The sequence below is a fragment of the Arachis stenosperma genome, chromosome 3, assembly GCF_014773155.1.
Source record: "Arachis stenosperma cultivar V10309 chromosome 3, arast.V10309.gnm1.PFL2, whole genome shotgun sequence".
NCBI classification, from domain to species: domain Eukaryota; kingdom Viridiplantae; phylum Streptophyta; class Magnoliopsida; order Fabales; family Fabaceae; genus Arachis; species Arachis stenosperma.
The window spans coordinates 172,594,651-172,603,971 of record NC_080379.1 but is presented as its reverse complement, the minus strand read 5'-3'; the positions used below and the strand labels follow the sequence as shown (position 1 = coordinate 172,603,971).

The following is a 9,321-nucleotide window of genomic DNA, read 5'->3' as shown; positions in this document are numbered from 1 at the left end:
TATCCTCTTTTTTTATTAGACATAATTAATTAGTAAATAAGTTCTTGTCTTTAATAATTATTTATGAAGATTATAATTAACAAAGATTACAGTGATTTATGAAAATTACATATGCAATGATATTAATAATAAAAAATAAAAGGTTATTGAATGATTATAAGCTCAATAAATATATATATAAAATAAAATAATCATAATAAAAAAATAATTAATATATGTAATTTAAATGTATTTACGTACAATTAATATATATACACATAAATAAAAAATATTTAAAATTATTTAAACAAAATAAATATATTTTAAAAATATAAAATTATTAATTAAATAATTAATAGATACAGATACATAAATAAAAAAATTATTAATTAAAAAATTATCATTAATTTTTAATTTTACAAACCAATCAAATATAATTAGAATGATTTGTTCTAAAAATAAATAATAAAATTAATTGAATATTTTTATTCTTAATTTAAAAGGAGATCAATCTTACACTATATATATGTTCCTTTAGTGTAAAATGTAAATTTTAATATTCGAAGTTTATATTTTTCTTAACAATTATTATGGCTATTAAATTATATTTTAATTTTGAGTTTAATATATTGCTAAATATAATTTTTTTAAAATTTTTTATATTCTTTTATCTTTTTTTATCTTAATTATTTTGCAGATATGATTTTATTAAGAATTTTAAGATAACATTAGACATAAAATTTGAACCTATTATTAAGATATTTCGATACCTGAATAAAGATATAATCTGTAAATATACAATAATTAAAATTAAAGACATAGACTAAAGTTTTGGTTGTTTACAAAAAATATATATATACATATTTTTTAATAAAAATTAAGACATTAATTTATTACATATTACACTTTTTTTAATTAATCTAATTATTTTGTTAATTTTTTGTATTATGTAGTTTTGCTTAGTATTTACATACATAAAATAATCAATTTAATTTAATTTAAAGTTAAATATATTTTAAAATATTTTTTATTAAAAGTAATTTAAAAATAAATAAAAAATTAAATATTTTTCGTACACCACGAATATATATTAGTGTGTGTATCTGGATATATAGATATGAATAAGATTAAAATATCCAATCATGGGCTTACCTGATTTATCGGAACAAAACGCATTATTTTTCCCAATTTTCTTTTTCAATAAAAAATGGGTCAAGGGCTTTAGCCTTAAAGACAAAATGAAAAAAGCAACCTTGACCTCCAAGGGTTTTTTTTTAAGCAAGAAAAAAAAAAAAAAGAAAATAGAAAATAGAGTTACGGCGAGGAGCATAGGAGGGTTTCGTTTTCATTCACTTCCGACGTAAATACTACGACTGTATAGGAAGAACGACGCGCCCATTCGTTTCAACTTCCTTTTCTTCTTTCTCTCTGCGACGGCGATCACCCTTTCTCCGCTCATCTTATTCTTCGCCTGGTTTGTCTTCTTCACACGCTCTTACTCTCTATTCCGCTATCGTCTCCCATAATCATTCTTCGCTTGCATGCTTCTCTTTTGTTTTTGAGAGTTTTAGAGGTCATTCTCTTCATCTTAATCTCCTCATTGTGTTTCCACAGTTTCGTAGTAGCAGGCTAGCAGCTTTTAATTCTGTTTTTTTAACCCACTTATCTCATTTTTAACGATTAATTTACTACAGCTACTACTATTATTTGATTTGATACGCTGATACTCTTATTATTTGTCGTAATGCATAATATATTTTCGGTTGATACTGGTAGGTTTTTGTTTTCGCTTTTCTCCTTTTCTGTTCAATGGTTATGAACCTTCCGTTTCAATTTATATGCTACTAGTTGAGGATAAATGTTTGCAATAACTGAGTCTGGTTTTTCTATTTTGGTGATTGGATGGATTGTGTTATTTGCAAAATAGTGCTTTTTGTTAATTGTATCAGCATCATGTATTGCTGCATGCATTTTATTTTATTTTATTTGGGTCTAAATTGTTGCATGCATTTTGAATAATCTAACTGCTTTTGCTGGGAATTCAAACGGCTATTTGGGCTAACATGCTAACTTGGGTGTTTCACTATTGGAAAATATGTATACTGCTCTTATTTTTATATTCTTTCCACCCGAATTCAGGTAGAGATACCATGCTAAAGAGAAGAGGATGCCCTAAAGGGTCAAGTGCTCAGAAGAAGATTAAAGAGAGTGCGGATAGTGGACTGGAGATTCTTGATAATTTGCCAAATGTTTTGAAAGTGGAATCCATCTCTGGAGATGTGCAGGATGCAGGTGCATATGTATTTACTTTATTTTATGCACATGATTATTTGTCTACTTGCTTTGTATTGTTTGATAATTGTCATGATAAACATATGCTACATGTTTTGGTATTTTTAGAATTCTATGTTTCAGATACGAGTATGCCAAAGAAGAGGGGACGAGGACGGCCCAAAGGTTCTGGGGTTCAGAACCATGAAGAAAGTATCCATAGCAACTTGAACAGTCAGAATATTTCATCAGCTTTGGGGGACGTTGGCCGTAGGTGTGAAGAGTCAGGACAGTCAGGTGTGGCTTGCTACAATTTTTTTTTTCTTTTTTACCTCTTCACTTTTCAATTACCATTGCTGTTTGAAAATTTATGCGTTACATTGTGTTTCAAATACAGGAATGCCAGAAAAAAGGGGACGAGGACGGCCTAAAGGGTCAAAGGTTCAGAAATGTCAAGTTGTTCAACGCAACTCAAACTTTGACCACGTTCCATTGAATATGGTGGGGGTTAGTTCTCGGGGTGAAGAGTTAGAAGAGGCTGGACCAGAAGATCCAACAACTCGTAAGAACCATAAACAGAATGCAGATGGTAAGTTGAATGTATGTATTTACTAGTTGGCTTTTGTTTCAGTTTGCAAGTTTCTACTTGACACACTTGTTTTGTAATTTGTTTTCTTCCAGGTGTAAGCATCAATCCTAAAAGAAAGGGAAGAGGACCGACAAAAGGATTGATACTTGAAATGAAGCGTCAACAGAGTGCAGACGGGAAGTTGGATGTTCTTATTCATCCAACAAAGCTAGTGGCAGTAGGTCCTGGCCGTAAAGATTTTATTACGGACCTCTCTCTTATTGTTCGAAAGCATGCCCGTTTGAACGTGCACATGTGGAGGAAGGTTCCAAAAAGTACTAGAGATACAATAGTGCAAAGTATTCTGGTATGTTCAGGCATTTGCATGGATTATTGTTGCCTTTTGCCATCTTTTATGGAATGATTTTTTTTTTCCGGAGAGGGGAGGGGGTGATTGTTTTTTCCCGGTAGGGGGGGGCTTATGTTAATAAATTCTTGTTGTATCCATCATTGATATCACCTGGTTCTGATATTGGTTTCATGGCTGTCAACTATTCTTTCTTTACCTCTTTCCCAAACAAGGTTGCTATGCAAGTATATGAAAATCCATTTGGTGTAATAAATTTTTTCTTTCAATACTCCATTGTGCTCTTTTAATGAAAAACTGGAATTTGCATGTTCAAATGTCAACATACTACCTTCTCTTCTGTTCTAGCATTAACAATCTCGCAGGCATCTCCACTTGGTTTGTTTATGGTGTGATTTTTTTTCCGTATCTTTATCCTTTATATTTTCTAGTAGAACATGTATGTATGCATGGAATTAGTTCTTTATGTTTCTTTCATTCTTTTTCAAGAACAACTGGAGACTTCAAGATACGGATATGGTGCGAAAAGCCATTTTGGATGAAGCAGGACGATTATATCGAAATTGGCGCAATAGGCTTCATGATTATTATTTGGTGTTTGAAACAAAAGAGGAGGCCTTGAAGCATGTTCCTAACGATGTCAATCCTTCTGATTGGCAATTCATGGTTGATTATTTTAGCAGTCCTTCTTTCAAGGTGCATTAGTTTATTCTCTTCTATCCACCTTACCACCCTGTGGAATATTAATGAATTCAATAACATTCCTTTGTTTTTATCAATCTTCAGTTGATAAGCACAGTAAACAAGACAAATAGGACAAAAATGCAGACAAATCATACCAGTGGCCAGAAATCTTTTCATGCGGTCAGCTATGAAGCTGTAAGATTTCAATTTAATTCAGTGGTTTACAATGTGTTACATCAGAATATATGGCAATTTTTTGCATATTATTTATTAAAGTAAACAAATTTAACAGAGGGACCCGGTGACTGGAAAGGAGCCTCATTTGCAGAAATTGTGGCAGCTGACACACAAAAAGACAAATGGTGAATGGGTTGATGAGGCATCTAAGGAAGTAAACGTAATTGCATTTTAAACTAGTACTACAACAGTATATATTGCTTGAAATTGTTCTTGCCCTCTTTAAGCGGTTGATTGTTTTGTCAATTCATCACAGGACAAGATTGCCGAACAAATTGATAAGAATTTACGTGAGCTAGAGGATTCTCAAGAAGGGATTGAAACAGTTGAACCTGAAATTATTAATAATGCCTTCGAGTCAGTGGTCAGGAATAAAACATGTGTGCTAGGTTCTGGAGGAGGACCGCAGTCTTCAAAGTCTAATACAGTTCAGCAGCTGCTGGCTGAATTAGAGGCCCAGAAGAGGGAGACAGAGAATGCTAGGAAAGAATGCAATGAAACGAGAGCTAAGCTTGTTGAGGTTGAGTCCCAGCTAGATGAAGAGCGGAGGAAGAGGGAGGAGATTGAGGCTCGTCTACTGAATCGTCAAAAGGAAATGCAGGAAATTAATAGTCAGGTTCAGACTGCTATCCAGTCTGCATTCATGCGGTATCATCCACCAGTAAGTACAGTTTATAAATCTATTTGTTGGAAATAGTATCGTTTTTGTGTGACTTATTGTTTTTCTCTTTACTGAGTTGATGATTTTGTAACATATAATCAACTCCTGTTGTTGCATTGCATTTCATTTCATCTTACTCCCTGGCTTCCAAGGACCATGACATTAGTAAAGTACTACATAACAGAAAATCGTGCATTGATTTGATTTGCATTTCTGTCTTTGTATCATATCTTAAGATTTTCTCCAATGTCTACAAGTTACATTTACCTGTGTCTTATGAATAGACAAATGAAGAAGAGACCTCAGCAAAGCAGAACAGCTTGATTGCAGAGCTTGAAGCACAACTCGTTGAGGCAGAGGATGTGATCTCAGATCTTAGATCAGAATTAGATAGGCGCAGCAGGCGCTAGTCAAGCAAAACTGGATTGAGTTATTAATCTTTGTGGGTGTCATTAATCTTTGCATTTTGTCGTCTCATGGCAATCCTTTTTGAGTTATTTATCATCCGCGTAAGAAAAACATGTGCTGATGCAACAATGTTTTAGAATCCGTAATGATTATATGGTAGAGGTCAGTAAGGTTATTTACCTGCATGTTAAATTCATCAAGATTTTTAGCTATTTCTAAAGTATTAATATTTCTTTTTATACAAGTACTAATAAACATTATTAAAACATGTGTGTGTTGTGTGATTTAAAAAAATAAAAGTTAAAAATATTGTAAAATAGTAAAAAATACAATTTAATTTTAGAATATTTTTTTAAGTATTTGTCAATTTTACATAACCATTGTATTACTATTATTATTATTCCACTTACATATGTATGGCATATATTATAGGTTTAGAACTTTAGATTAATTCAAGTTCGCATGAATTCTCGATACCAAGAACACACTTTGGCATGGCACAACCAAATCATAAACGATGTTTCCTGCACAAGTGTGACAATCATAATTAGTTGCTTGTTAATTTTTTAAATCTTCATTTTGTGCACTGAATACTCTTCTTGTTGCAATTGCATCTAGAAGCTTTTGGGAGAAACAGATCAAGTAAAAAATTTATGATAACTAAGAAGTTACAAGCAAAATATAGCAATGTAAAGATAAGAGTAACAAGCATGTGACAAAGAAGCTCATTGATAAGACATTATTGGAAGTACACATGTAAGTAATTCCCTATCACTGTTTTCAAAAACTCAGTCTGAAGGCTTTCGTCTCAGTAGGTCATTCACATTAAGCTTATCGATCTTAGCAGCAAGTATAAAGTCATTTTCTGTAAGCCCACCTGTAAGAACAAGAATCACTTGAAAGAATGACCACATGTAATATATAAAGTCAATTCAACAGAATAATTATTAAACAAAATCGTGAAAAGTTGATTCAAGCTTATTGAGCCAGCAAACCATTTTTTTAAGCATGACACGTTCGGTTAACCTATGAAATATTTTTCTCTCTATTTTTTACATTACATAGCTAAAGGCTTGCATTTGAGCAATTCCAGAATGGTCGTGACAGGGTTATCATTTCATTTTACTGCCAGTTAAGCTGCACAAATTACCATTTTCTATAAATGGTATATAAAACATATAAATTTTAACTTGGTTATTATTTATTTGTGGCCTAAATGTCTGTTCACAGGACAGGAACAAAAAAGGAAAAATATATAATTTCTTTCCTCTAGTTAACTTTCGTAAGTTCTATTGGTTCTGCAATTCATAATTCATCTGCTTTTCAGGGAAGCAATATATGTAAATTAGAAAAGCAGTATGGCACCCATTTACCTGTGATCTTATCTACAGGCTAGGCTCTCAATATTTTAAATTAACAATCTCTTTTAATTTCATTGCAGGACAATTGTGCCTAATCCATAGTCTTTTGGTACTGTATTTCTCATCTACCAATGTTTGATTAAAATAATAATTTGAGTAACGAACAATTCATACCGACAGCATGAGTCCAAATCTCAATAGTAACATTATTCCAGCCAACAAGGTGAAGATCAGGGTGATGACCTGCATTATAAACAAACCTTGTTTACACACCATAATCTCTATACACCTTTGAAATGATAAAAGTGAAAAAAAAAAAGAGAGAGAACAGAGAATGATACCTTCACTTTCAGCAAGGTCAGCTACTATCTTGAAGAATTCCAAGCCTTTGGTGAAAGTCTTTACTTTCCATGTCCTCTTCAGTTTAAATATGCCATCTTCTTTTACCAAATTCCACTCAGAAACCTAACCAGAAAATGTCAATTTCCAAAACACTTAAGTTGAAAAAGCTTTATTATGATGATGACGATTATGATGATTACAAATAAACCTGTGGCATCAAAGTGTGTGCTGCATCCTCAGTCATCGGTCGCAGTTCCTTCAGATTGCATGGCACACACTTCTTATCTCTGAGACCTAACAAAGGAAAAAAAGGTTATATATGACAGCATGAACAATGAGATTACAGAATATAGTGTTTGATAAAACTTGACTCTTTCATGAGATATGAACAAATCAGATATCACACAAAACAAAATATCTCAAATCAATTTTCATGACACAAGAAGCTCACAGATAAACATAGGGAAAAAGGGGGAAAAAAGAAAAGAAAAAGTATAAAGAAATCTACAAAGCATAATCAGAGAACATAAAAAGCTCTCTGTTTCTCATATCTTTATAATCCAAAATGCTATAACTTTTTATTTCAATACCTTGCATATCTGCGCGGGTCAGATACTAGTAATCAGATAAAGCAAGATTGTTAGAGAATAATTTAGAGACAGAAAGATCTAAGGAAGCATAGCTACTAGCACTATAACAAATTGTTGATTGAAGGAGATATAACTGAATCAAGGATATCATATTAGTGATGAATTGAATTAAATAAAAATAGGAAACATGAAAGTTACCATCCATATTTAGGAGAGAGAGAGAGAGAGAGAGAGAGAGAGAGAGAGAGAGAGAGAGAGAGAGAAGGATGTGATTGGATAAACGGTGGAAGAAAGGGAGAAGAAGGAGGTGAGGTGAGTTGTTTTTTGTAATTTTGTTGCTCAACTAACAAACAAATCAGTATCCTTTTTCACAAAACAAAATTGTTTAATTACTTTGAATTCGCAATGCAAAATAATTTTGCTCCACCTAAAGAAGAAAAATAGTTCTCTCACACTCAGCATATCTGATTAGATAGTCACAAAAAAAAAGCATATCTGATTAGATGCGACAGTTATTTACCCGCCTTTTATTCCTGTTCATTATTAGACTACATTTTTTTTTATTAACAACGGGCCTAACGCCCAAAAAAACAAAAGAAAACTAACCAGAAACTATCCTGGTTCACCTTTGGAATTTTTATATATAAATAAAAGAAATGAAACTATATATAATATAAAAAAATAAAAACATATTTTTATAATTATGAACGGTGTTTACAATACCCTTAGGAACGGCGCACTGGAAGGTGCGGTAGTTTGGCACAGTGATAGGGTGATGTGGCGGTGGATACCAGAAATTGCGGCCGCTTAGTGGGTGGAGAAATCCGAAACGGTACAGACGACGGAGAAATTGCAGATGCGACGGAGCATACGTCATGGCCATATCCTTCCAACTCCAAAGCTACGGTTAGTAAGTTGCGGACTCCGAGATTCTGAGCAGCTGCATTGAGGTGAAAGCTAAAACCCCCGCAATATCTCCATAATCATCCTTTTTTTTTTTTTACGGAAATTATGTTTGTACTGTACTTTATTTTTATTGAAAGAAAGAACCTAAGCCCAACAAGGATATCAATAGCATATACGACCTGATCTACCAGCAAGAAAAATTAGAATTTTTTTTCAGTTTTTTTATTTCAATTAAATTTTAAATAATATAAAATCGTAATTTACAAAATTGAAAAAAATTATTCTCGACAATAAGTGGAGGCGCATCAGAGACACGGTTTTTAATTTTAATATTGGGAGGCACTGGCATACAGGGTGTTTAAATTCAAACTGATTTAAATTAAACCACTCATTTAATCTAATCTAAATCGAAACCAATTAAAACCGTAATAATTTGAATTTGATTGGATTCTATTTTTTGCAAACTTTTAGATTGGATCGAATTTCGGATTTACTTTTCACAATCGATCCAATCCAATCCAAACCGCACAATATACTATAATATTATTATTTTATTATTATATTTACAATTATGTTTATAACATGTTCAATTTGTTATATATTTTTATATTATTTGTTACGGATCCGACCCACGGATCCTATGCACCCGGTTTATCGGGAGGAACCCGTTTCGACCTGAAGGCTCAAAACCGGCCCTTCAGAGCTCCTAACCAACTTTCGAATTCAAACACCTCTTATCTTGACCAAACAAGATAAAAATAAGATAACTATCATCACCTATAAATAAGAGGACCCAGGTCCCCCCAGGTATTCATTCACCCCTCACACTTTCAACCTCTTAGATCTATTCTGACTTGAGCGTCGGAGTGTCTTTGCAGGTACCACCCCCCCGCTCTGTCTGGACAGTTCGACATCCGCCTCGGCCCGCAAGTTCCCGATCCTCCTCC

At 32.8% G+C, this 9,321-nt stretch overlaps 2 protein-coding genes across 4 annotated transcripts; one reads left to right on the top strand and one right to left on the bottom strand.

The window, feature by feature from the left end:
• Positions 1-1,219: 1,219 nt before the first annotated feature.
• On the top strand, positions 1,220-5,334 carry LOC130967495 (uncharacterized). Its single transcript, XM_057892375.1, has 10 exons — positions 1,220-1,453; positions 2,119-2,271; positions 2,380-2,547; positions 2,648-2,839; positions 2,932-3,185; positions 3,675-3,881; positions 3,972-4,064; positions 4,162-4,266; positions 4,363-4,767; positions 5,052-5,334. Exons 2-10 carry the CDS (start codon positions 2,130-2,132, stop codon positions 5,175-5,177), a joined length of 1,692 nt encoding a protein of 563 aa, XP_057748358.1. The 5' UTR covers positions 1,220-1,453; positions 2,119-2,129; the 3' UTR covers positions 5,178-5,334.
• Positions 5,335-5,726: 392 nt separating this feature from the next.
• Positions 5,727-8,505, bottom strand: LOC130967496 (pterin-4-alpha-carbinolamine dehydratase 2, mitochondrial). 3 transcript variants are annotated; one of them, XM_057892376.1, is made up of 5 exons: positions 8,192-8,505; positions 7,087-7,172; positions 6,878-7,001; positions 6,711-6,779; positions 5,727-6,052 (listed from the first exon to the last, which is right to left on the bottom strand). In XM_057892376.1, exons 1-5 carry the CDS (start codon positions 8,349-8,351, stop codon positions 5,964-5,966), a joined length of 528 nt encoding a protein of 175 aa, XP_057748359.1. In that variant the 5' UTR covers positions 8,352-8,505; the 3' UTR covers positions 5,727-5,963. The 3 variants fall into 3 exon arrangements, with proteins under 3 accessions (XP_057748359.1, XP_057748360.1, XP_057748361.1); XM_057892377.1 differs by lacking the exon at positions 8,192-8,505 and adding an exon at positions 7,667-7,881; XM_057892378.1 differs by lacking the exon at positions 8,192-8,505 and adding an exon at positions 7,469-7,680.
• Positions 8,506-9,321: the final 816 nt, after the last annotated feature.

Bases quoted from the DNA above. Each gene is read 5' to 3' on its own strand.
- LOC130967495 (XM_057892375.1), top strand. From the start codon at position 2,130: ATGCTAAAGAGAAGAGGATGCCCTAAAGGGTCAAGTGCTCAGAAGAAG. The intron at 3,882-3,971 runs GTGCATTAGTTT...ATCAATCTTCAG, and splicing joins TTAGCAGTCCTTCTTTCAAG to TTGATAAGCACAGTAAACAA. The intron at 4,065-4,161 runs GTAAGATTTCAA...CAAATTTAACAG, and splicing joins ATGCGGTCAGCTATGAAGCT to AGGGACCCGGTGACTGGAAA.
- LOC130967496 (XM_057892376.1), bottom strand. From the start codon at position 8,351: ATGGCCATGACGTATGCTCCGTCGCATCTGCAATTTCTCCGTCGTCTG. The intron at 7,173-8,191 runs GTATTGTAAACA...TTCCTTTGTTAG, and splicing joins CCAGTGCGCCGTTCCTAAGG to GTCTCAGAGATAAGAAGTGT. The intron at 6,780-6,877 runs GTATCATTCTCT...TTTATAATGCAG, and splicing joins TGACCTTGCTGAAAGTGAAG to GTCATCACCCTGATCTTCAC.